Genomic DNA, 27,220 nt, shown 5'->3' with positions numbered 1-27,220 from the left:
GCCACGTGGCTGTTACACGGGTTCGTGTCACCCGTTGTGAAGGCTTTCTCTAATTAATTTACAGTTTTACACAATAAATGGGACGAAAGCTATTAACAAGATTTTAAAAAAGGGTTAATATTGTCCAAAAATACATTAATACTACATTACAATTTATAGACTCAAAATTCACAAAGAATTCTGTTATAATTTATACATTAAAATTCCCAAAGAATTCTGTTATAATAATGTAATCAACTATCAGTTGGATCGACCCAGACCCGCTCCGGATCAGAAACCTCAAACTGCACCATCTTCAGCAAGCAACACTCCCACAAACCACAATCGCACGCCAAATTTAACATACTTGATCCACTACGCGCTTAAATTCCCCCCAAATCTTACACACTCATACTGTACCCACCATTTCCGGAACCCTCAATTTCAATCGGACCATTCTCACATTTATGTGATACAAACACAATTTCACAAAATAATGGATGCGGCTTCGATCAGAGTTCCGTACAGAAATTTGAAGCAGGAAGTCGAACTAGTAGGTGCCGACGAGTGGGAGCATCGGCAGATCAATAAGTCATCTTCTCCGCCGGGAGCATCCGATGCCGGAGATTCGCCGCAGGATACTGATCACCATATTCCGCCGCCGAATACTTGCAGCTTATTGACGTTGATCCTCAGTTGTACGGTCGCCGCAGGTGTACAGTTTGGTTGGGCACTTCAGCTTTCTCTCCTCACTCCTTATGTTCAGGTAATTGCATATTTACTTTAATTTTTATTTTATTCTCGAATATTTACTTAATGATTTATCGACTGAGTAGATGCATCATGATATAATAAATCCTGAAATATTTTTAGAAATAGTGAAGATAATGTTGAGCTTAGACGTTATTGAACTGCGCACTCTGGCGATATAAGATGTATATATGTCCTCCAAACTTCGATTATTTGTATTTGGAATTGTTTTTACGCTTATTAGATGAGATCGTTATTCTGCTGTGGTGGTTCGACATATGTAGAGAAAGAGATACAACTTCAGACCTTCTCCCTGTCCTGCTGTACCCTTAGTGTGCATTTGAAAAAGTAGGTACTTTGCAATAGTGTTTAATGTTTTATACTTGTTCAAGATTAAGTGATGGTGATTTACTTGTGGTAATTCTAATCATAACTACGGAGCATAATGATACATGGGATGTGCTGTTACCATAGCTTATTCTGGACTGAAACTTTGAGTATCCTGTTTCTATATAAAACTCAATTCAAGGTTTTGTTGATAAAGGTGGCAAGAGCTAAGCGTAAATGAGTTGATACAATCAAGAATTTTAGATGATTCACTTACTGATGCAAATTTACCAGCCATAAAAGCACAATAGCACTTCACAAACTGAAGAAAGTCCTTGTATGTTGTTTAAGTTCTTATCTTTTTCGCTGCATAACCCTCATTTTTCTTGCATTTTACTTCAAAAATATATTGAAGTGATTGTATATTATATTTCTGTAATTATCTTCCCACCATTGACAATATGTTTTATGTGTTCTCTTTCTTTTCCATATTCACCTTTTTCATGTCTACTGCATGCCGCTCATAGTGATCATAATTAGTGAAGGACTATGGTTGATCTTTTAATCATCTCTCCTTAAAAGGATTAAGATTTGAAAAGGTCTTCTTAAGTAAATTGCTTACTTGAGATTTCTCATGCGTGCTAGACTATAGAGGTGAAGGTGGTTTATAGACATTTTAATCTCCTTGATTTTCCATTCTGTTTCCTTGCAGACGCTTGGTATAGGGCATGAATTTTCTTCCTTTATATGGCTCTGTGGTCCCATAACAGGCCTCGTGGTATGTGATAACTACATCCTTTTCCAAATAGTTCCACCTTTATTTCGATAAATCTGACGCAGACAAGAAGCTTTATTGCAAGTTTCCATTGATCTTATTGAGTTGAACTAACACGTGCATTATTTCAACTTGTCTGCATACATCTGACTAGTTGAGTGCTGTAGCTTGTTTCCATCAATAATTTTGATAAATAGTGTAGTGTAATGATATCAGACATGTGCTGTATTTAATCTTCTGTTAGAAAATTGAGCTGCAGTTTTCCTGGACAGGTTCAACCATGTGTTGGAATATGGAGCGACAAATGCACTTCCAAGTATGGTAGACGGAGACCGTTTATTTTAGTTGGGTCACTGATGATCTCTGTTGCTGTAAGTATCTTGTGAATCCTATTATTACGTTGAGGCTATTTATCATACTGCTAACTACCTTGCCTAATGTTAGGTCGTAATAATCGGGTATTCCGCAGACATTGGTTACATATTGGGGGATACAAAGGAGCATTGCAGGTTTTTGAGTTCTCATACTAGCTTTCTATTTTCTCTTTATCTCATGTCCAAAGAAAATGAGAATAAACTGCTCATGAAAAATGCAGTACGTTTAAAGGTACTCGTACCAGGGCAGCTTTCATCTTTGTAATTGGATTTTGGATGCTAGACCTTGCAAACAACACTGTGCAGGTGATGGTTTGAATATATTGGATATGAGGGGTTTCCTACTACCCTTTTTTAGCCAATAAACCCAAAAATAATTGTTTTTATTGTATGCAGGGTCCTGCTCGAGCTCTCCTAGCTGATTTATCAGGTAATTGTCTCTCTGTGCTCGGATGCTATTAATAGAAAAAGGAGGTCCAAATGTTAATTGGATAAATTGGACCAATAATAAGTTTGACAACATATCACCCCAGTTAACACTTAACGTAATATGCTTGAGGGTGGTTACAGATTGCATCTTTTGGTGCTATGCACTATATGGCAATTATCTCATAGTATACACTGTAACTTCAAATTCGTTGATCATTTTCTCGACTATGAATATCAGCATTTGAAGAATTAGTTACTACAACTGCAAACTTCTTCTTTTTTATCTTCTTTTATTCCCATTAAATTATTATTCTTCTCACTGCCACATTATTGGATATAGCTTCTTCTTTTCTGGTCCTCGTTAGTGTGTACCATGTTTGGATCAACTTCGAGTCCCAAGTATAAAGAACCTTAATAATCTCATTGAATAGTGAAGCACATGAAGCTACCAATTCGCAACAACAGGCCAATATGAAACTTTCTTTGACTACTTTCATTTTCTTATGAATTCTCACCGCACAAGGTCCACTGATGTAGATCTGTTTTGAAGAAAGACATGTTCTCTCTGCTTATCTAACCTTGATATATCTTCTTCCTTATGCAGGTCCAAATCAGAGAAATTCAGCAAATGCCATATTTTGCACCTGGATGGCTGTTGGAAACATTCTAGGGTTCTCTGCTGGTTCTAGCGGAAACTGGCACAGGTGATGTTTCATAAAAGTGTTTCTTATGCTTTTTGATGCTATTTATTAGCCAGGATTTTCCTTACAATTATGAGTTGGTACAGTCAGAGCTGAGCTATATTGCAAATATGCTTCCATCACTCAAGCCCTTAATTTATGAACTAGTCTTTTACTGATTGGATATAATCTTGTGTTTATGAGCAGATGGTTTCCATTCTTGACAAGCAGAGCTTGTTGTGAACCTTGTGGGAATCTCAAAGCAGCATTTTTGGTTGCAGTGGTGAGTAGTTAAGGGATTAGGAGTACAGTATTTCCTTGTGATGTTGTGAATTGAATTGAGTTGTGATGACCCCTGAAAAATTCTCATTTCTTTCGACTTGTCCTTTGAATCATTGGCTATTTGATCAATATCTGACATTTAGTTGAGAAATAAATGAGAACTTTATGTGCATTTCTCATTTTGGAAATCCCTCTATCTGTTTATGAATTGAAATTTAAATTCTTTGATTTACATCACATTTGAAATTACAGCATGATATAACTTTACACTATGCTTTTCTTCTTATTTTTTTTGTTATATACAAGACCATGTGTCGGTACTATTCAGTCTGATTTTTGGTTAGAATCTTTGTTACTATACCCACTTTATGTGAAGTGACTGAATGAATTCTAAAGTTGAACTTTCTGCAGGTCTTCCTTTCTCTTTGTACGCTTGTGACCCTCTTCTTTGCAAAAGAAGTACCACTGACACATGCACAACACCGTTTATCAGATTCTGCTCCTCTCTTGGATGATCATCAAATAAATGGATCTGACCTTTCAAAATCAAAAATCGATTCAGCATCCAGTCACCATACATTAGAAAATAAGTCTGAGAGGCATTACACAGCGGGCGATGCCGGAGAACAGAAGGATCAAAATAGCAGCGAGGATACTTTTAGTGACAGTCCTGGGGCAGTTTTGGTGAATCTACTCACCAGCTTACGCCATTTGCCTCCAGCAATGCACTCAGTGCTGGTTGTCATGGCTTTGACTTGGGTATGTGTTCTTTCCAGTGCTCTAAAGTTGCCTTGTTTAATGTCAATTCTAATTTTCACCATGTTCCTGTTCCGATAGTTGTCTTGGTTTCCCTTTTTTCTCTTTGACACTGATTGGATGGGGAGAGAAGTTTTCCACGGTGATCCAAAAGGAGAGCCTAATGAAGTTCAAGCTTATAATCAAGGTGTCAGAGAAGGTGCATTTGGTTTGCTATTGAATTCTGTAAGAACGCAAATCAAGCATCAGTATACCATTTTTAGGACTTTGTAGAGATCCTAGCAGCAAGAATTGTATACTTACTATCTGGTCAGTTCATGCATATTGTGTTGGGGTCTGTATTTAATTGTTTTCTCTTTTCTTTTGCATGCACAGGTTGTTCTGGGTATTTGCTCTTTCTTTATCGATCCAGTGTGTCAGTGGCTTGGAGCTAGACTAGTCTGGGCTGGTAGCAACATTATTGTGTTTGTGTGCATGGCTGGTACTGCACTTATTAGCTTGGTATCTCTGAGACAATATTCTGATGGGGTTCAGCATGTTATTGGTGCCAATGAAACTACTAAGATTGCATCTTTGGTGGTTTTTGCAATTCTTGGTATTCCTCTTGCTGTAAGTATTCAGATGCTATAATTAGCCACAACTTGTAATCGTTTTTTTGCTAGAGAAGATAGAATGGATTCTAAATTGCTCATCTCCATTTCAAAAGGCATGATAGCACCACCAGTTTCCTATTGATGTTTTTAACTTTTGTTGTAGATCACTTATAGTGTACCCTTTTCTGTCACTGCCGAATTGACTGCTGATTCAGGAGGTGGACAAGGTATTTACACCATTTACATTTCTCATCTCTGATAATTGAGGAGCTGCTTGTTTGATTTCAAATGCTTTACCTTTTGTTCCAGGACTTGCGATTGGAGTTCTAAATCTTGCAATTGTGATACCTCAGGTAGTTACAACATACTTTTCCATAACTCTCTTGCCTAACTTGAATGCCAATCACAGCCCGACCATTTTGATAACCTAATTGTGCTGCAATTAAATTATCTCCAGTGACTGCCTGTTTTCTTCACCAAATATGGTCAAGCTTGATGAGCTTCTTTTTGTTTTTAGATGATCATATCCCTTGGTGCCGGTCCATGGGATGCTTTATTTGGTGGTGGTAACATACCAGCATTCGTCTTAGCATCAGTCAGCGCCCTGGCAGCTGGGGTTATCGCAGTTCGCAAGCTTCCAAATCTTTCTAGTAACTTTAAATCTACTGGTTTCCATTTTGGTTGATTAGTTTTCCCAGATGATTCAATTCAACTCGCCAATAGTTCCACGCTAGGACAGGGAACTTGTACACGATCACACACACACCGTGAGGCCAAGAATGCACATTTTATTTCTCAGAGAGAGATGAGATTCCACACATCCATTCAATTTTTCCCCTAGCAAGGGGATTATACAGTATGTATAGTATACTATAGGTCTATTTCCGGATGTAGTAAAAAGCGTAGATGGGATATAGATAACGTGCTACTGTAGTTCTTATATGTGAAATCTCTCAACATAATCATTGGGGATATAATAACAGTTGCGAATGAAATTCATAGTATCTGGTAACACAACTTAGTGACATGTCCTATCAGAATCCTCCCTTTTCATGTATGAAAATTGTAACACAACGCTGTGATTGATATCTACAGATGCCTACTAAGTTCTCTTCTGGGGAATAATACAGAGAAACACTCTTGATATCTATCGTTGTTATTGCTGCTTGAACAGGCAACTGGATAACAGTTTCTGGTCGAATCATCATCGTATTCAGGTAAACCATGAATAGACATAATTTCCACATTAGACAGTTTACTATTTCAGGCTGCTGCATTATTGAACATCTTTCTGTTTTTTACTGAATGCATATTTATACCTCTGTTTCTGTACCTTGAGAATCTCTCGTCTCCTTCACATTCCCCAGTTGAGGCAGATATCTGTCAATTCTTGGTTTTCTTGCTTGCACTCAATGTTCATCACGATTTTTCTCTTCTTTTTCTTTTTACTATTTTTGCGTGTGGATATAATTGACTCTTAACCATTGATCAATAGATCCTGTCTGCGGTAATTCGATCGAGAAAATGAACACAGATTGGATCGGATTGGATCGGATCGGATCTTTTGAAAAATTTATTAATTTTTATTATTTTGTCTTTTCCCCCCTAAAAATAGTGTTTATAGTGGGCCAATCCATTTTTTGGTGTCAGATATTCAGAAACAAACGCACGTCGATCATCAGTCGGCAGGCTGTCACTCATCGCCCCACAAAGAATTAAACATCAAGATTTGATTTCTAACTATAAGATTAATCAGAACTGGGTTAACTGCATTTATCAACATGCTTCAAATTGTCTTACCACAATCAACAAGTATAGACTAAAGTCTCAAAATGGTCCTTAACATATTGCGTTTTTTTTATTTTGGTTCAAAACATTATCTTTTGAATTATTCGGTCCCTCACATTTGAAATCGGATCACATTTGGTCCATTTTGGACGGCTCCGTCAAATTTTTGACGATTTTAATTACTGGGTCACTAAATCCGTCACTAATTTTACATTAGTATTTAACATTTCTATTGATTTATTCTATCATTATTAATATCAAGTACAATGTATTAAATTTCAGTATTTATTTTGTTAATCATCTTTAGTCATTTAATAGTTGAATGTTATTATATTATTAATATTATAAGAAGAGTGTAGTAAACGAATTGGAAATTGTACTTAACTAATTCTATGTCGTTTGAGGAAGAAATGCGCGCGTATTAGGGCATCCCACTCCCACTAATACACTTTCCAACAAAATCTTTAAGGACCAACATCCTCTCAAGTGTTCCATTCTCCAAAAACCCAAGGCCACCCTCTTCTAAAAAGTACCCATTTTTATTAATAAAATAAGACTAAAGTCCCAAAATGGTCCTTAAAATATTAGTGACGGATTAGTTTCTCCCAATTAGTGACGGATTAGTGATCCGGTAATTAAAACCGTCAAAAATTTGACGGAACCATTCAAAATGGACCAAATGTGATCCGATTTCAAATGTGATGGACCGAATAATTCAAAAGATAATGTTTTGGACCAAAATAAAAAAAAATGCAATATGTTAAAGGACCATTTTGAGACTTTAGTTACAAGTATAATAGTGTATGTGATTATTATCATAGTACTAGTATTTTAGAGGATGTTGGTAGTTGACTAATCATTTTCAATTAAAAAGGAGAAAAGAAAACAGTGATGTCAAGAAAAGAAGGGCACATGGGCTTTGATAATTCTTATAGCAGAATGCACAAGAGGGATTCAGGCATGTGGATTTTAAGATCCTATACCTATTGTCTTAATTAAATATGTAATCTTCTTTGATTTTATGCTCAACTAATATTCCACCTACTAGTATGTTAATATATTGCTGAGAATGACTGAAAATTATGATAATAAAGAATAAAAGTCAGATGGTTATATTAACAGTGAATAGTAGTATTATATTCGTTTTGTCCCTGAAAAGTATAAATTCTTTCGTTTTTAATTCGTCCCTGAAGGTATGAACATTCTAATTTTGAAAACTATTTTATCTCTAATGAGGTGATACTCATTATTTACTAATAATTCTTTAAAAACTTTCTTTATCTATCTCTCTAACTTTACTAATTATGTATTAAAATTCGTGTCAAATCAAACGTTCATACTTTTCAGGACGGTAAGAGTATTATATACTTTAGTACTAATATTTAGGTAACTTGTATTAATAAGATTTAAATCGGAGACGAATCAATAATATACATATTGGAGATGAAGTGATAGGAGAAGAGGTGGGACCCAATGGGAAGCCCCATGGTGCTTCCAACTAATATAGACATGTGATACAGCCATTCGACTGTCTTTGCCTTCTTCATAGCAAAAGTGGGTCCATTTTCGCGAATATTTTTTAATTCGATTACAAAAATATTTCATCAATTTATAAGGTTTTATTGTAGTTTCACACACATGCACTATGTTTATTTGTAAAATGAACAACTATTCAATTAATAATATTCTCGAGTCCACTTTATGTTCTACAACATGTCCTGTTATTAAAATTTTGGATATTGTGAATTTGAATTATGATAACATCCTTTGTATCAAACTAGTCATTTTATAATTTCCTTCATAATTAATTTATAGTTTTATATATGTTGCCTGGAGAGTTTCCCAATAATAAAAAACGGATAATACTTCTATTTTAGGAAATTATAACAAATCTTTTCGGAGTATCCTGAAAAATAGGAATTTTAATGTTATTGTTTAGTCATGGAAGGAATTCCACCCAGGATTTCTCATTTCTAAAGAAGGGACATTTAAGTATTTATAATCCAAACTCCAAAACACATCTCTTGTCCGATTGTCTAGGGTGGAGATAAAAGAGTCCAATTCAAATTCTGTCACTCTATTTTTTTTTCAATTTGTTTGAAACAATGAAACAAACTTTTTGACTAAAGATTTGAATTCGTAATGTTGGAGTTTGATAACCATTTTTATTTACTTGCGCGATTTTTGGACTTGCCTAAAATATATCCACATTTATAAATATAATCAACATCATAAAGAGTTAAAGACGACATGTTTGATTAGTATCTATGTGGTTTTGATTGCCCAACCGATATTCGATTTACTAAAAACAAAAGAGTGAATTTTGAATGATGGTATTATAAATATTGATTTCGTGAAAAATAACCAAGGAAGGCATGCATACATACATACTATATATATCCAAGATTTAGATGTACTCTATCATCATGCAATATGTATATATAGAGAGAGGGCAAGTAAATTAGGACATGCAAATTAAGATGCAATAAAGTAATACACATATGATTGTCTTCCAATCATATGTTATGTAAAAAAATTAATAGACATGAAAAGTAGATACAGTTGATAAATGAATAGAGTGGAAAAAAGTGTGTATGTGTGTGTGATTGATGGAGAGAGAGGGAGACGTGGCACTAATTAAAAAAAAGATTGAAAGGGGAAGGCAACAACAGGTTTGTAGGGTAACGAAAGGGATCATATTGAACACGACATGCATGGTCTAAATGCTATCCATATCAATTTTAAAAAATATAAAATATTGATGAAATGAAATGAAAAAGAAGTATATTTGGAGCATAGTATACATATAACATGAGGGGTGATTTTGATTTGGAAAATTGGAATGGTGATTGTTTTGTGTAGCAGAGAAGAGATAAAGGGATGGGAGAGAAGGCGCACGATATATGTTTGTAGGTTAGGTAGCAAACTCTGCCCCCTTCCCATCTCTCTCATCCATTTTTCTATTTCTTCATTTTCATTTCAATTTCAATTTCAATTTCAATTTCAATTTACCCTACTCCCTATACACAAATATTTTTAATACTAGCTATAAAATTTCAAAATATATGGAGTAGTAACTTTATCTGTTTATACTATCTTAATTAATTAGTCTTCCTTCATAGTTTCATGCCTATCTCTTTTCAACAGTTTGAATAATTAAAGCTTTTTTTAAAACGAATTAGGAGTATTTAAATAAATGGCTTGGAAGCTTTTAGAAAAAGGTATTTCCTTAACCCAATCTAAAACAGTAGTCTTTCATAAAAAGTTGCTGGAATACTATTTATGGATTTGTCCATGTACATATATACATTATGTACACACGCATTTCATTCATGGGAAATAATCATAGTCATAATATGTGAGTAGTTTTGTACTTTACTTCAATTGTTTTACTCTCATCTTCAGAAACGATTTAAACTATTGATGTAATTAAAAATCATGATACAAATAGAAAGATTAAACAATTAAATATTGAATATTACTAAAAGTTTGAGGGAATAATTATCATAAACCTCACAGTTCACTAGATAAATTATTGAAAATTTAAGGAAAATATAATTATAATAAAATACACAAACTTTCAGTAATTTTTTTATTTTACACTCAATTAAAACCCTAATTATAATCTCTGGTAGAGTTTTAGCATTACCGGTGGTACTCACATGCGGACGTCCGCTTGGTGCCCAATATTTACTCATGATAATACAACACAATTATGCGGGATAATTGCACAATTCATACAAAGTGTTTTAACTTAGTTTCATATTGGTACAAAATGTTTGCAGTTTTACGTTTCATTCGCGTTTTCAATTTAATATATTATGTCATATATGTTTGAACGTCGTCGTTAACTCTTTACATGAAACAATGATGAAATTTATTATACTAATATAAAACAATGATAAAATTTTTTGTAATAATATGAAACAATGATGAAACATTTTGTACTCCACTTAGACAAAAAGTTAATAGCATCTAAACAAAAATAATAGAAATATACTAAAATGAAACATAATTGAAACTTTTTGTATGATTTATGTAAACTGATTTTTTTTTACCGAGACACAAAAATAAAACAATTTGTATGAGTTTGTATATTTACCGCAATTATGCACACAATTAACTTGCGCGGACAGCATTAAATATAATAAATTAACTCATCCATATATCCAGGATCTGGAATGATATGGAGCCATATGCATATTTCAATTTCAATTTCTTTGTCCTTTTCTTTTTCTTTTTTTCTTTGAAGTCACCCACTTCTACTTTTATATCCCAATGAGTGAAAAGAATCAAACCTACGCAAAAAAGTCTGTCTGCAACTTCGATGACAACTGTCAATCTAGAAAAAAAATGCATTCCACTTCACCCCCATACTATATCAAACTTATTATTTGAACTACATATAAATATATTACTATACGTAAATTAATCTTTAGCTTGTAGCAAAAGTAAAATATTCAATAAAATACACAATTGAAAAGGAGTCATCCCTAACTACACACTCAAACAATTCTACCTTTTTTCTTGATAAGGTATATAAGCTATAGCAATGAATGCATCTCACCACATAATTTTTCTTTTTCTTTTTCTTTTCCAGCCAGCTCCATTGCCAAATATATAGACGAAAACACATTATATTTTTAGCCCTCTTTTCACACACACACACACACACACATCTCTTTCTCCAAAAGAAAAAAAAAAATGATATCACACGCACTGAATGTGCTGCTGTAACAGTAGTATTATAGTTTTCTGATGACTTGCAGTACTGAAATGGCCTTCTTCCACCCCAATTTCATGCTGCAAACTCCTCATCAAGATCATGATCACACACATCCCTCTACATCTCTACCTCCCTTGATCTCTTCCTCCACTCCTCAAGATCAATATCATGGTAACTACTTCTACCCCTATTCATCATTGCTTTCATTATTTTCTAGTGTTTTTTTCAAGAAAATCATAAAAGTGAAAAAAGACGACAACTTTTTGACCATATCGATGAATCTTGAAAACCCCATTTCCACTTTTGGAAAACAAGGCCACAAAAACATATCTTTAATCACCTTTTTTTCAATAAAAATTAAGGGCTTAATTTGGGAAGGTGCAGGTGTGGCTTCATTGCTCGGGAAGAAATCAAACGGGCCTTTCTCGGGCCTCGACGCGTGCGAAGAGATGAACCATCACGGTGAGGATGAATTATCCGACGACGGATCGCAGGTTGGGGAGAAAAAGAGGAGACTCAATTTGGAGCAAGTGAAAACTCTTGAGAAAAATTTCGAGCTGGGGAACAAGCTTGAGCCCGAAAGGAAAATGCAGCTGGCCCGGGCCCTCGGGCTTCAGCCAAGACAGATTGCCATATGGTTTCAGAATAGAAGGGCCCGTTGGAAAACAAAGCAGTTGGAGAAAGATTATGATCTTCTCAGGAGACAGTTTGATGCTGTTAAGGCAGAAAATGATGCACTTCAAGCCCACAACCATAAACTTCTTGCTGAGGTAAATTTTTTAAATAATTTATTGTCTTGTTTAGTTATTGTATCAATATGATTATTCATGCTTTATTGTTCATATTTAATTAAATTTCTCCTTTGATCATAAGACCTTAAATTAAGTAGTTTGTAATTAAACTGAAATTTTATTTTATTTTTAAAAATAATTTATAATCTTGCTTAATTATTGTAGGTTATGAAGTGTATGCAGTTTGCAATGATTTCTGAACCCATCTTTCTAATTATGTTAAACTGATTAGAATTGTCAAATCAACAAAGCATTATTTTTAGCATAGTAATTAAATTGAAATAATTTATGCAGATAATGGCGCTGAAAACAAGGGAGACAACTGATTTATCCATAAATCTGAACAAAGAAACAGAAGGGTCGTGCAGTAATAGAAGCGAAAACAGCTCGGAAATAAAGCTCGACATCTCTAGAGCTCCGGCCATCGACAGCCCGATGGCGACGAGGCCCGTGCCGTTGCCAATGGGCAGGCCCAATGGTGTAGCGCAGCTCTTCCACAAGCCCGAAATTCAGGGCCCGAAATTGGACCAACAAAGTGTTAAGGAAGAGAGCCTTTGCAATATGTTTTGTGGGATGGATGATCAAGCAGGGTTTTGGCCTTGGCTAGACCAACAAAATTTCAATTAAAATTTCGAATTTGAATTTAATATTTTCATCAAGTATGATGAACTATATTAAAATTTCTTGTTTTGATACGTTTAGGTTAATTTGGTGTACAAAGTAGTAGTGATGTGTTTTCGATGAGGCCAAAATGTTGATGGAGGTAATTTTAATGAAGGAATGTGGTTTTTTTTTCTCTTTGTAAAACATTACTCTATACACTATATACTGATAGATTTTTTCACACAAAATTAGTCCACAGTGTTGATACATTGATTTTTGTAGAAGCAAACATCCAAAATAACAATAATACATTGTATTTCGTAGTAGCATTGATCATGCTGTTGCTATCACTATAATCACAATCCATCATTATTGAGAAAATAGATCAAATGAAGTTGAAATTTTTGGAAATTGTATGCTGAGAGAGAGAGAGAGAGAATGAAGCACACATTTCAAGGGGAGGGATGGGGAAGATGCCAAATAGATGTGAGATTAGTAGAAGAAAACAAGAAGAGGTGATTGTATTTGTGGTGAAGGGGCGAGTTGGTTCTTGGTTGTGGTGACAAGTGACAAGTGAGTGGGGTATGGAATCTTATAAAAATACTAGTAATATGTAACCACCACTTTTTTTCCAATTTGGCTTTGAGTTTTTTCTACTCTTTCTCTTCTTTTCATTTTGCCTTTGTTTTAGCATTCATGTGACCTTTACTATCACCCACACCCCCACCCAATAATCACTTTCTTTAAAATTTCATGTTGTTCATATAGTAGACACCATATGCACACTTCAAATGAAATATAATAATAATATAGGATTACAATAGAAAGAGTTTTTTTTGGGGGGGAATGGAGAGTGGTGGGGTTTTAATATTAAGTACTAGGTAGGATTAAGGATTTAAGATGTTATTAGGTTTGAATCCTTATTTTCTTTTAATAGACAGTTTTTATGTTATGTGAGCATAACTGCATAACATAAAAAAACATAGCTCATTATTACAAAGTGTCAAATGTGATTTAATTTCGTTTTTATGTCAAGAAACTACATACTTATAAGTAATATTTTCTAATTGCATGGTGCCATGCATTATTTGTAGTATATATTTATAGAGTAATGCTATGTGGCCATAATGTGGCCAGCCACACAATGACATTTTTGTAAATAATTATTAAAGTCAATGCAATAAATTAATAGTAATAGTTAGTGCTAAGATAATTTTACTTAATTTTCTCAATTTTTTACTTCAAATTTAAATTTACAACATTCTCTCTCCATAATAATTTATGCACAATTTATTTTGACTTACCTTTTAATTTGTCTATTTCTAATCATTATTATTTAGCATTCTCTCTACACTTAGCATCACAATTTACGAGCCCTATCAATAATTTATGTTTTAAACACTAAGGTGTATTATAATCTAATAATAATATATTATAGTGTACTATGATATACGATTATTAGATTGTGAAATATTATGACAACATAGTATTGAAACTTAATATTAAGTTATAACTAAAGTATGAATTTATGATAGCTTTTTCGTCATACTTAATTTATAAAAATAAAAATAATAATAGTAATGATAAAATTATTTCTTAAGATTACAGTATATGTCGAGTAGTATTATTTTAAATAAACATCTGAATAAAAAGCAAAAGGATATAAAGTACTCTAATAAAACGTAAATATCTTCTAAAAATAATAAAAACATTATTGGATGGATGAATATAAAGTACTTACTTTATAAACTAAGGTAGGGGGTAAAGTTGTCTTAAGAGTTTTGATACTTTTAAGGTGAGTTAATTATTAGGTAAACTCATTTAATTTTTAGCTAAAAGATAAATTATGACTGGCCATAATATGACAATTTAACACCACTCATATTTTTATCGGGAAACCTATTTTTATCTTATGCATTACTCCTACTTTATAAAATGAATTTAAGAGGACAGCAAATTACGAGTAATGTATAAATGGAAAAGGAGAATCAATCTGGGATCATGTGCACAAGCTAATACAAAATTAATGGTATGACAGTTTCAGAGATCGATAAGATGCCATCCCATGAAGTATAATATAAATAATTTATTCATATAAATATGCAACGAATCAGTATTGTTTACTTAAACAAACCTCTTTTAAGTGGCCACATGCATTCTGATCCCATGCCAGAAATAAATAGGGAAACTTTATCTGCATCATCGGTTTTGCAGAAAAATCTTCACAAAATTTACCCTAGATTCGTACAGTCAATAAAGAATTAAAGGTGAAAACATTAATAAAGAAAAAAAGTAGATCTACGAGTTTGGTAAAATATATCCCAAAAAACTGCTCATACATATGTTGTGGCAACAATTTAGCTATTAAAGAAAGAAATTTACAATGATAAATTGCGACAAGATTTATTATTGTAATAAGCCAACTTGAGGTAAGGCATGTGGTCAGCATAATTTATAAAAGGTCAGCATATATTATTAATCTGGTGTTTTCATTGGTTCTCATCCTCCGCATTACCACCGTCTCTACCACTGCCACGCCTCTATCCGTCAACATGTACCAGCAAAGACAATTTTGGGAGTTGCAATCGCTCGACCAAGGATTGCAATACGATGTGCCGTCGTTTAGCGCGGCGGATCAATTACAACCCGATCCCTACCACCATGGCCATCAATTCGACCACCACACACAACCGTCGCAGCCACGACCCCCTTCCTGTTGGGTCCCTCCTTGGTATCACTTGCAGCAAGAGTACAGATCATATGTTCAAGAATCCCCAACCGGCTGGCCATCTACCTGTTGGGACTTGCCGACGCCCTATCAAAAATCAGAGTATCACAGCCGCCAATTTGAGTACCAGCCCCCACTAGTCCAGAATCAGTTTGCTCACGACGCCCTCAGCGCCGGTCATTCCGGATGGTATCAACAACCTCAACATTCGAATCCTAATATTGACGAGCAGACCGTGAATCCTTACTACCAACTAGAAGCGTATCAGCAACGGGCTGTTGACCAGCTGCCTGCGCAGCCGCCCTATACGGGCTTCGATTTGCCGGAACCACCGCCATATCCGGGTTTGGAGCATCTCAGCATGCCACAAGTTCCGGTGACGCCGAATTTGGAACCGAACCTACAGTTGGCTGCCTTGGTTTCACAGCTTGAGCACTTGACCGCAACTGTCGAGCAATTGGCGTCTCGGATGGATGCAAACAAACGCTGCCTGGGCGATCCACACCCCGCAATGAGGCCGACGAGCCATCTCCGCACAGCCGCCCCACTGGCCACTACAACTGCTGTCTCGTCCATGAATCTGCCCCCGCCAGCTCCTCCGTGCAGTCCCGATATCAGTGGAGATGAGGGCGAATTGTTAGACGATGATCCATCCCCACTAGCCGTGATCTCTCAGTCGGGCGACTCCAATACCATTCCAACATCGGTCCCTCATTTGGTACTTGTTGTTTCCCCTGGTTCTATAAAATTGGGGATTTCAGAGGGTGTGAAACGCGACTGCTTTAGTTCTTCTCTCGGCAAGAGTAAAGTTACAGAGAAATTTCACAATTTGGATGATATAGGTTTTAATGATGACGCGAATCCCATTGATGGTGATGTTGCAATAATGAATCATCGACCAACATCGCTTGACAGTGATACACGGTGGATTCCTCCGCGCAAGGACACGTCGTGTTTGAGCATTCTGGGACGCGTGGACAAGCTTCCCATTTTAACGATGAATTTTGGCAACCACAATGGTCATCATTTGATGATTTTTGATGGAGGTGATAAAGGGAGATGCTCTACTGTTCGGTGTGCGTTTGATCCGGGAGGAGATACCTCGCCAGAGCTTCGGCTTTTAACTCTCATCGTGGCTTCATGGTTTCCACCTTGAGGACAAGGTGAATTTTAACCTCGGGGGAGTTGATACGAGTATATCTACAGAATATCACCATATCTATATTATTCCATATATTATTAATTTTCATATCTTTCCTATTTCTTGATCACTAAGTTAGGTTATTAGGGAGTATTATAAATATGAGTCTTTGTTATCTTTTGAAGGAATTATTGAAGAATACAATTATCTTTTATCGTATTTTACTTTTCTGCATTTTACTTTTCTCAGTCTTTGTATATCGGTTGCTCGACGGAATTCCTTCAGCGAACGGACCTCTTTTATCCGGCGATTTCTCGCCATTATTCTCCGATACGAGTTTACTCGTATCAAATCTCAATAATTATATAATGAATCATCTACTCACTGAATTTCCATGTACTGCACTGTTGGAAAATATTCTGGAATTTATTATCACATTGTCACCCCCTTAAAAAATTACAATACCATATAAAAGTTTAAATAGGAGTATTAATCAAGATGAAGCAGATATAAAGATGGAGTAGTTCACTAGTTAAGGGTCATATTGGGCCAATGGAGCAGTCTCCACTTATCAATAAAAATATGCGGAAAGCCCAACTATCAATAAAATATGTGTGGCAAGGAAAGCCCAGTTCAAGCCCAAATATCTGTGTTAGGCTGCAGTTCGGTGGAATTAATGTTAAGAGACTAATATAAAAATCCATTTACTAGTAGTATTATTTTGGGAAGACTATCGAATCAATTCCACGACTGTTGAAAATGGATAATTATATTATATTTATAATTTTAATAATTTTTCCAATTATCTCATTGATTTGGATTTAAGGAAATTTCTTGATGACGTGGAAACCAAAATCCACAAATTTTATGTAGATTTACATGCCACTCACAAAAGTCATGAAGTTAAGTAGTGAGTATGAAATAAGTATATATTTCAGCTTCCACAACACACTCAATTTTCCTGAATTCCGAATTAATAGGATAATTTAAAAGGTATATTAAAATTATGATATAATCATCTTTTTTTAAAAAGTTGTAAAGTAGACCACACGTTTTTTCAATTAGGCATTTTATGTTTTGAGTTGTTGTTACAAATAATAGAATTCGAAATAAATAAAAACAAATAAAAAACAATGAGGTAATAAGAGAAGCCGAAAATGAGGCACGTCAGCAACTGAGAGCCACTAAAAAACCAGACATCCGCAAAATGCATCTTCAACTTTCCCCATCCAATATCCACAACGGATAACAAGACAAGGCCATGGCCGCCGCCTTCGCCTCCACCTCCTCCGTTCCCCTGTCAACTACAATCAATACATCCCCCAAACTACACATCACCCAATTACCCTCCTTAACAAGATTCCGTCGCCCCCTCACGAAGGTCCACGTGTCATCATCATCATCATCCTCAGAAGCGGCAACCACAAAAAAGAAGGAAGAGAGCATATTCTTCGACGGCGGAGCCCACTACGGCGACCTGGTGGCGAACCTGGTCCTCGGTTTCACTCTGGTGTGGCTGCCGCTGAGCCTGGCCGCCGTGTTCCGGGCGTTCTTCCTCCGCTACAGGTTCACCGACGTCAGGGTGACCGTGATTTCCGGGCTGACCGGCCAGGACAGGAGCGACTTCTCGTACGAGGTTGTCAAGGATGTGCAGGTCGTCCCCAGATTTATTGGGGAGTGGGGTGACGTCATCATCACCTTGACAGATGCAACCAAGGTTGATCTCAGGAGTGTCCCCAAGTTTAGGGAGATTGCCAAATACTGCTTGGCTATGGCTGATAAACAAACTGCCTAAACCTTTTTCACTTCTTTTTTTTGGGGGGGTTCAATCTCTCTTTTTTTCTCTCCTTAATTCTTCAATCTACATTTTGTTCTCTCTTGTGGAGTAGTATTATATTATGTGCTACATTTCTTATAAATTCATTTTATGCGCATGCTCAAGATCGTATTTGTTGTCTGGTCGGTATAGGAGTGCATTTTAAGACACCGTTGAAAGGAAGCTACACATAGGTTTAATTCAACATTATGATAATAGTTGTCAAACTTCATACAAAGCTCTATAGCAACCAACCTACGCAATAAACCAGTAATCTAGGTGGAGACTTTTGAATCACTTACTACATGTTAGTACTTGGATTTAAAATGAACAATTAATTAAAAGACAGAAGTGCCACTAACCGTTTTCATTTACAAAATAAGGATTAATTATAGTTTCTATCCTATCATAATCTTTGTACTTTTATACTTAATCTTTCAAACTCTATCAAATCTATCACCTAATTAACACATTAATAACATCGCATGCCGGATGTTGAAGTAGACAATTTTTTTTCTTTGAAAATTGACACATGCTAGATAAATGTTTAAAAATTAAAATTATGTAGTTAATAAGTAATCCCACTAATTCACATAAGATTACATGCATTAGGATTCTCATCACTAAAAAGCAGCGGGGCATGGCTTGGTCCGTAGGCATAGGGGTTCTAGTTGAACTGACCCGACTCGTCTACTATAGGATATTGGTTCAAAACTTGGACCTGCATTTTGTTATTCTCCCCGCCGCCCGCCTTCCCTCCGCCATCTCCACCTCCGCTCTTTCCCTTATTCGCTTTCTCCCCCCCAGGATTCTCCTTCTTGGCCGGCACGAGTTGCACATCCCTCTTCAAATTCTTCTTCAGCGCCTCGGCTAACGCTTTCATGTGTACTACTCCGCTGACCGCCACAATCTCCTTCTGCTTGTCGATCTTCATGTCTTTGTAACCTATAAACTCCAATGCACACATCACCAGCCGTAAATAAGAGTATAAATTTAAGAGATAGTTGGAAGTCTCACCTTTGGTCTTCACTATGATTTTTTGGATTTTCTGGATGCAGCCCTCGCAGTGTAAGTGCACCTTCAACTGCGTCGTTGTTACATAAGGCTGGCAATTGTCGGAAAAATCACAAAATTTGATCAAATTCTGGTTCATACCCAAACTTTTAAATATGGTGATAGAAAAGGATTTTTGGGACGATTAATTCATCTTATTCATCCATAGACTACTGCTTTACACGCCTCTTATAGGCTAAATACAAATAAGGAAGGTTAATACCCTAAATCTAATATCCTATACAAGGAAAATATTACACAATCAATTACTAATCTTCTACTTAATTGTGATTGCAGGAAATCAGTCCCTTGATTGAGTAGGATCTTCCTTCCAACACTCCCCCTCAAGTTAAGTGATGGAATCACCAATACTTAACTTGTCCAATACGTCTCGAAAAGAATGAGAATTCACCGCCTTTGTCAAGATGTCCGCCAGTTGATCTTCCGACTTGACATAGGGTAGTTATACTATCTTTGCATCAATAGTGTCTTTTATGAAGTGTCGATCTACTTCCACATGTTTGGTTCGATCATGTTGAACCGGATTTTCGGAGATACTAATGGCAGCCTTGTTGTCACACAGTAACCGACACGGCTGAGTCGACTTAAGATCAAGTTCGGTCATGAGTTTTCTGAGCCATAGTACTTCTGTCAATCCACTCTTGATTCCCCGGAATTCTGCCTCTGCACTAGACAGTGCAACCACTTTCTGTTTCTTGCTTCTCCATGTCACCAAGTTACCTCCTATAAAGGTAAAGTACCCTGCAGTTGACTTTCTATCATTTGGGTTTCCTGCCCAATCTGCATCAGTATAGCCATGTATTTCCAAGTGCCCGTGCTTTTTGAACAACACTCCATGGCCTGGTGTAGCCTTTAAGTATCGTACTATCCTCAGCACTGTCTCCCAATGTTCTTCTTGTGGTGCATGCATGAACTGGCTTACTACCCCAACAGCGTAAGCAAGGTCTGGCCTGGTGTGGGATAAGTAGATGAGTTTCCCAACCAACCGTTGACACCTTCCTCGGTCAGTGGGTTTAGCTCCTTCTCGAATCTGCAGCCCGTGATTCTGGACCATCGGAGTGTCTGCTGGCTTGCAATCCACCATCCCTGTTTCTGCTAGGATATCAAGTACATATTTCCTCTGATTGATAAAGATCCCTTATTTTGATCTCAATACCTCAATGCCTAAGAAGTATTTAAGGGAACCAAGATCCTTCATCTCAAACTCCTTAGACAAATTTCTCCTCAATTGTTCAATTTCTTCTTCATCATTGCCAGTAATAATCATATCATCAACATAAATAATAAGACATGTAATCTTACCATTTCTTTTCTTGAAGAACAAGGTATGATCTGAGTTGCTCTGACGGTAATCATACTTCTTCATTACTTCAGTAAACCTCCCAAACCATGCTCTCGGAGATTGCTTAAGGCCATATAGCGTCTTCTTGAGTTTGCAGACGTCTCCATTTTAAAATTCTCCAGAAAATCCAGGCGGGGGAACCATATAGACAGGTTTGGTCAGTTCTCCATGCAGAAAGGCATTAGTTACATCAAACTGATGCAAGGGTCAATCCTGATTAGTTGCTATCGAGAATAGTACCCTTACCGTGTTAATTTTGGCAACCGGCGAGAACATCTCTGCATAGTCGACTCCATAAGTCTGGGTATACCCTTTTGCCACCAATCTCGCCTTATACCGATCAATGGATCCGTCGGGTCTTCTTTTGATTGTGAATACCCATCTGCACCCCACTGTAGAAGCTCCTTTGGGTAGTTTACTAACTTCCCAAGTCTTATTTTTCAACAAAGCATCCATATCGACAAGCATAGCATCCCTCTAATGCTTAACTTTCCATGCCTCCTCTTCATAAAGAGCTGCTTCAAAAGCCCTCGCCATCTTGGTTAAGTTTCCTTTCGCAAAGTTTGCCACGGCATACTGACTCTTTCTGCCTATTCTTTCTGGGGAGAACCTCTTTGGTGGGATTCCACGAGTACTTCGTGGAGGGAGTACATAGCGGCATGTACTCTCATCTAGAGTTGTATCTTCATTTTCAATTTCTGTATCAACATGGTCAGTGGGAGTAGTATTTTCGTGAGGTGTATCAGGAGTTACCTCAGGTGCTTCGGATACCGGTTGAGGGGAGACACTAGGACGCGGTTGAGAGTACTCTGGTGCGGTTGGGACATGCTCGGTGGCAGTGCTAACCTTTTCTGTTGAGTCCTCGTTGGAGAAATTTGGCCCAGGCACAAACCAACTTAGGTAGTCCGACGTTTTATCTGACTCACTCTCCCCCTGACTACTAAGGTGGGTATGGTAGTAGAACTCTGTTTCCAAGAAATTACAATTTATTGTGGTCACTACCCTCTTTGTAGTTGGATCATAACATCTATATCCCTTTTGGTTAATCCCGTAACCCACAAATACGCATTTGGTAGCACAAGGAGACAGTTTTGCTTTTTCGTGTTTTGGGATATGGACATAAACAGTACATCCAAATACCCTAGGTTCAAGGTTAAGGTGTTCGGGTATTTTGGTGAGCTTGGAGAGGGTATCGAGAGGTATTTTTTTGTTTAGGATTTTAGTGGGGAGTCGGTTTATGAGGTAGATGGAGGTGGCAATGGCTTCGGGCCAGAAATGGGTAGGAACTTTGGATTCAAACATCAAGGCTCGGGTAATTTCAAGGATGGTTCTATTCTTCCTTTCTGCCACCCCATTTTGTTCTGGAGTGTAAGGACACGAGGTTTGATGGATTAGGCCTTTTTGGGTAAAGAAGTCTGTCATTCTTTGGTTTACAAATTCTCTCCCATTGTCGGATCGAAGGGTTTTTATAGTGGTCTGGAACTGGGTTTGAACAAGGTTAAAGAAAATGATGAATTTATCAATTACCTCAGACTTGTGTTTCAAAAAATATATCCACGTCATCCTAGTGCAATCATCTACAAAAATCACAAAATATCTAAGGCCGTTCCCCCCAATAATAGGTGCAGGACCCCACACATCAGCATGAACAAGGGAAAAAACTGAATCCATACGAGTATTTGTAGATTTGAACGATTGTCTGTGGCTCTTGGCCAAAACACAAGTCTCATAATAAAAGTCTTTCGGAATAGATAGTTTAGGAAAAAGTAAACTTAAACAACCAGGGGAGGGGTGTCCCAGTCGTTGGTGTCAAAGCCAAATCTCCCGTTTCGTGGACCCGTGAGCCAGCATCACACTGCCTTGTTGAGCTATCTCATCCACGTAGTAGAGTCCTTGGCTCTCAGTGCCACGCCCAAGTATCTTCCTCGTCCGAATATCCTGCAAAATACAGAAGTCGGGGTGAATCAGTAAAGTACAGTTCAACTCTTTCGTTACATGGCTTATAGACATCAATCTCTGGGACATAGTAGGAACATAAAGACAATTTGACAATCTCAAGGTTGGGGATATTTCAATGGTGCCCGCCCCGGCCACAGTCATTAATTCTCCACTAGCAGTCAGTATATGGGTTTTAAGTGGGATGGGGTCGATTTGCACAGTTCTCAAATAATCAGGGGGCTTTTCACAATAGTCTATGAATTTGGGGTCATCATGTAACTCACTATGAATCTGGGGACTTATTTGCAAATGGTGGGGTATCTGGCGTAATATCTCAAAATTGGGGGGTGCAATTTCAGAATAGGAAAATATTGTTCATCCCTAACCCTTTACCTCCATTGTTAGCGCCGCCTCCTCCCTTTCCATTCCAGGTTGCGCCGACAAAATTACTAGCGCCGATCACGGCGCCGCCGCTGCTCCTGCCTCCGCCGGAAGCCTCTGGTTCGTCCTTCTGTTTCCCCCGTCCAGACACCACTTCTCTGTTTCCAGAGACAGATTTCGCCGCCTCATTCCCGTCGGTGACTCCGATTGCCATCTTGGCTTTCACCGTCTGCCTCTCCTCCCACCATTCTGGATATCCGTGCAATTGGAAGCACGATTCCCGCGTGTGCTTTTGCATACCGCAGTGAGAGCACCAAAGTTTAGTTTTATCCACCGGTTTGCTTCCCGGGCGGTGAGCGACGGTGGTTGGGCGTGCGGCCCCGCTCCGGTGACCTTGTCGCTGCCCCTGTGCCGCCAGCCCGTGGCCGATGCCTCCCGATTGTGATTCTCCACCGTAGCCATTGGGGGTGTTTGAGGGATCTGGTGGCCCAAGACGCCGTCGGGCCGCCTCTCTTTTAACCCACCCGTAGGCGGTTTCTATCGGGGAAGGCGACACCTCCTTGAGGATATCTCGTCGAACCCCCTCATGTTCCTCGTTCAGCCCCGCCAAGAAACGGAGCAGCCTTTTGGTGTTTGAATATGCTCTGAATTGGTTTATCCCCTTTTCGCAGCAGTCGACTAGTTGTCTCTGACACCGGTCGATATTGATCCACATTCCGTGGATTTTCCGGTAATACGTCTTCAGATCCATGTTTCATTGTCTAATTGTGTTCACTTGATCCTCCAGGTCGTATACGAGGTAGAGATCAGCCTCATTCTCGTATGTGGTTGCTAGGCTGTCCCAAATGGCCTTGGCTGATTGATGATGAGCAAAATCTGCAATGAGATTGCTCTCGATGTTGTCCACGATCCATGAGAAGACGATTAGATCCGTCTCCTCCCACTCATCGTACTCCTTGCTCCCCGGCAGTGGTGGGGCTGGTTTTCCGGTTATATGAGAGTAGTCTCCCCTACTCCCTATCGCAACTTTCATAAGTCGCGACCACAGTGGGTAATTCCCTTCGTTAAGTTTGAATGCAACAGTTACATTTTTACTTGCTCGTATCTTGTTGTTTGATGATTCTATCGTTGGTTTCTCGCCTTCTGACATGTTGGATATTGATTTGGATTTGGTTTGCTCACTGATTTTTCTGTTTGGCCGAGATTGGTATTGGGCAGTGATGAAAAGAAATTCTGAGCCCTAGTTTACAGCCTGCTCTGAAGCCATGATAGAAAATGATTTTTGGGACGATTAATTCATCTTATTCATCCATAGACTACTGCTTTACACGCCTCTTATAGGCTAAATACAAATAAGGAAGGTTAATACCCTAAATCTAATATCCTATACAAGGAAAATATTACACAATCAATTACTAATCTTCTACTTAATTGTGATTGCACGAAATTAGTCCCTTGATTGAGTAGGATCTTCCTTCCAACATATGGTCAATTATAGCATAACTTTTTCTAGTCGGATTTTGATCAACGACTAACGTACCTCTTTGTCCTTGGACTTTTTCTCATCGGTGTTTTTTTCTTGTGGCGGATCCTTTTCTTCTCGGCATTATCTTCCTTCTTCTTCTCCACATTCTTGGCTTTGTCTTTGTCGTCCCCTTGTTTGGTCTTGGGCGTAACTACTTCAACCTTCTTGAGAGTCTTCTTCTCAACCCTTTCCCCGAGCTTAGCCGGATCCATCTTCCCTACGACGGTGATCTGTCCGTTGCCGATATCAGCCGTCTCCACACCTATTCACACTGTAGAAATCATGGTATTAAATATGTCCGGTCAATGGATTTTGACCAAATAATAAATGTGACGAGACATTTAATTTTGTGAAATTAAATGACATAGCGTCGATCTACATTTTACGTAGATAAATGTAGTATATTCACTTTCTCAAATCCGATTTCCGGTGAGTGAGAAATAGTGGATTAAAGTTGGACATAATTAGCTTTTATTAAAGCTTGGAGTTGGAGCTTAGGGAATAAATAACTAGTGCTAATTATCCCACATTGGAGGATTAACACATCTTTTAATGTGTATAAATTAAGTGACTTTATGTTACTTAATAATTATAGTGGACCAAGATGGGTGAAAGAGCCCACACGCGCGCACACGCGCGCGCCGCCGCCCTCGCCCGCCCGTGCTCGTGCACGTGCTCGTGCTCGCGGGCCTGGGCCCGATCCCGATCCCGATCTCGATCTTGATCTTGATCTTGGACTTGGATCTTGACAATTGGTCTTTGGGTGGTCTTTGGGCTTGGGGCTTGGCCCAAACTATTCTTTTTGGACCACCGCCGAGTCAGCAATCCAAGTGGCTTGACACGTCGTCAAGCGAGGCACAGTCACGGCTGCCACGTGAGAAATCCACACGCTCCACACACGGATGGCACACTCCTGCCACACGCTCGTAACCGTCGGCGGTTACAAATCTGTCATGATGAGCCTTCATGGCTGTTGACCCACAGCAGTGGACTGAGCCTATAAATAGGCTAGCCACTCCATGCATTACACTACATCATTCACAAGCATTACAACATAAGCTCTCTCCCTCTCTGCATTGTCTTTCTGTCGAAGCTCTGCCCTCTCCTACATCCAGTTCACCGGAGCTCTACTGATTGCGGTGCTGCATCAATAGTGACGTAGCCGTTTTACCTTTGGGGACGACACGCCAAACCGAAGAGCACTACCGGGGCGTATCTCGTCTTGCGGGAAGATGCCTCCTCGACTCGGCTCAAACTTTATTCACGGTTACTGTTTCGTTTTTACATTTGTAATCTCATTCTAGTTCAGTTTCCTCTTTTGTATTCCTTCTTTTGGGTTGTATTACGCCCGGCTTTTATCTCTTGTAATCCCAAGAAACCAATACCCACAACAACTTCATTAATAAAACATTACTAAGACAAGAAAATTCAGTTATAAATTGACCTTCGAAAGTGCGAATGCACTTCAAAATCTTGGAAGTGCAGCCTTCGCAATGCAGGTCGGTCTTGAGCAAGACGGTGGCGTTTCCTCCGCTCTCTTTCTTCTTGCTCTCGGTTCCATCCTCCTTATGCTGCTCGTTATTGCTCTTTTTTGTTCTTCTGCCAAAACAAATAATCAAATTAATAAAAAAATCAATGGTGAAAACGGAAGATGTTGATTATTTTGGTTACCTCACTCATTCTGAATGATTTAATCTGTTTTCTGTCTCTCTCTGCTTTTTAAGATCGAAAAAATGGTAATTGAAGTAAGAATCTAGGAATTTAGTAACCGATTTTGAGACTTTGTGTATGATGAAGAATCTAAGAATCTAGGAATTTAGTAACCGATTTTCACACTTTGTAACCCCATTTCTAAATGTCATTAATTTTGTAGCTCTCAATTTCAGCTTGTCTAGATAAATGCGTACTAATTCGTAACGTTTGTTTTTAAATTTAAGTTATGTAATCTTCACAGTCAACTTCTTCTATCTCATTTAATTTGCAACAAAATTTCTAATAAATCGCTAATTTTGACTCATTTTTAAATGGTCAAAATACTTGTTAATGTTGCATCAAAAGTATTCCTTGACATGTAGAAACCTAAATGCAACATAAAATACAATATGATGATGTCGATAACATCTTGACCAGTTTTAAGTTTCAACTTGTATTTAAAGTGCTAATTTCAACAGCATTAATGGTTGTAAGTTTCAACTTGTATTTAAAGTGCTAATTTCAACCGCATTAATGGTTGCATACAACGACCTTTATTACAGTCTAACTAACATGTCCATAATATTAATGGTTATCATGCATAGTGAGAGAGAATGTTAGAGAACTAAAACAAAGAGAGTCAAGAATTACAATGTTTAAAATATTAGAATAAATGGAAAAAAACCATGAAGTTTTGATTAATTTTTGGTCTATCTCACAACTTTTAAAA

The 27,220-nt window shown here is 37.6% G+C and overlaps 3 protein-coding genes and 1 pseudogene across 6 annotated transcripts; 3 read left to right on the top strand and 1 right to left on the bottom strand.

Annotated features, from left to right (window-relative positions):
• Positions 1-224: 224 nt before the first annotated feature.
• Positions 225-6,332, top strand: LOC121794812 (sucrose transport protein SUC3-like). Of its 3 annotated transcripts, none has more exons than XM_042193158.1 (14): positions 227-745; positions 1,769-1,834; positions 2,104-2,202; positions 2,276-2,340; positions 2,427-2,511; positions 2,602-2,635; positions 3,239-3,338; positions 3,522-3,597; positions 3,993-4,355; positions 4,434-4,577; positions 4,728-4,961; positions 5,109-5,172; positions 5,255-5,298; positions 5,463-6,332. In XM_042193158.1, the coding sequence occupies exons 1-14, from the start codon at positions 476-478 to the stop codon at positions 5,628-5,630; spliced, it is 1,812 nt and encodes a 603-aa protein (XP_042049092.1). In that variant the 5' UTR covers positions 227-475; the 3' UTR covers positions 5,631-6,332. The 3 variants fall into 3 exon arrangements, with proteins under 3 accessions (XP_042049095.1, XP_042049092.1, XP_042049094.1); XM_042193160.1 differs by having other exon boundaries at positions 229-745; positions 4,008-4,355; XM_042193161.1 differs by lacking the exon at positions 1,769-1,834 and having other exon boundaries at positions 225-745.
• A 4,939-nt stretch (positions 6,333-11,271) lies between these two features.
• LOC121794813 (homeobox-leucine zipper protein ATHB-13-like) lies at positions 11,272-13,057 on the top strand. 2 transcript variants are annotated; one of them, XM_042193162.1, is made up of 3 exons: positions 11,272-11,630; positions 11,838-12,229; positions 12,545-13,057. In XM_042193162.1, exons 1-3 carry the CDS (start codon positions 11,492-11,494, stop codon positions 12,875-12,877), a joined length of 864 nt encoding a protein of 287 aa, XP_042049096.1. In that variant the 5' UTR covers positions 11,272-11,491; the 3' UTR covers positions 12,878-13,057. The 2 variants fall into 2 exon arrangements, with proteins under 2 accessions (XP_042049096.1, XP_042049097.1); XM_042193163.1 differs by having other exon boundaries at positions 11,286-11,630; positions 11,844-12,229.
• A 4,825-nt stretch (positions 13,058-17,882) lies between these two features.
• LOC121793955 lies at positions 17,883-18,663 on the top strand. Its single transcript, XM_042191978.1, has one exon. The coding sequence runs from the start codon at positions 17,984-17,986 to the stop codon at positions 18,515-18,517; it is 534 nt and encodes a 177-aa protein (XP_042047912.1). The 5' UTR covers positions 17,883-17,983; the 3' UTR covers positions 18,518-18,663.
• Positions 18,664-19,127: 464 nt separating this feature from the next.
• LOC121796534 lies at positions 19,128-26,647 on the bottom strand (annotated as a pseudogene).
• Between the last annotated feature and the right edge of the window lie 573 nt (positions 26,648-27,220).

Source organism: Salvia splendens, chromosome 3 (genome assembly GCF_004379255.2).
Source record: "Salvia splendens isolate huo1 chromosome 3, SspV2, whole genome shotgun sequence".
Taxonomy (NCBI): domain Eukaryota; kingdom Viridiplantae; phylum Streptophyta; class Magnoliopsida; order Lamiales; family Lamiaceae; genus Salvia; species Salvia splendens.
The sequence above is the reverse complement of the archived record's forward strand: the minus strand, read 5'-3'. Positions and strand labels throughout refer to the sequence as shown.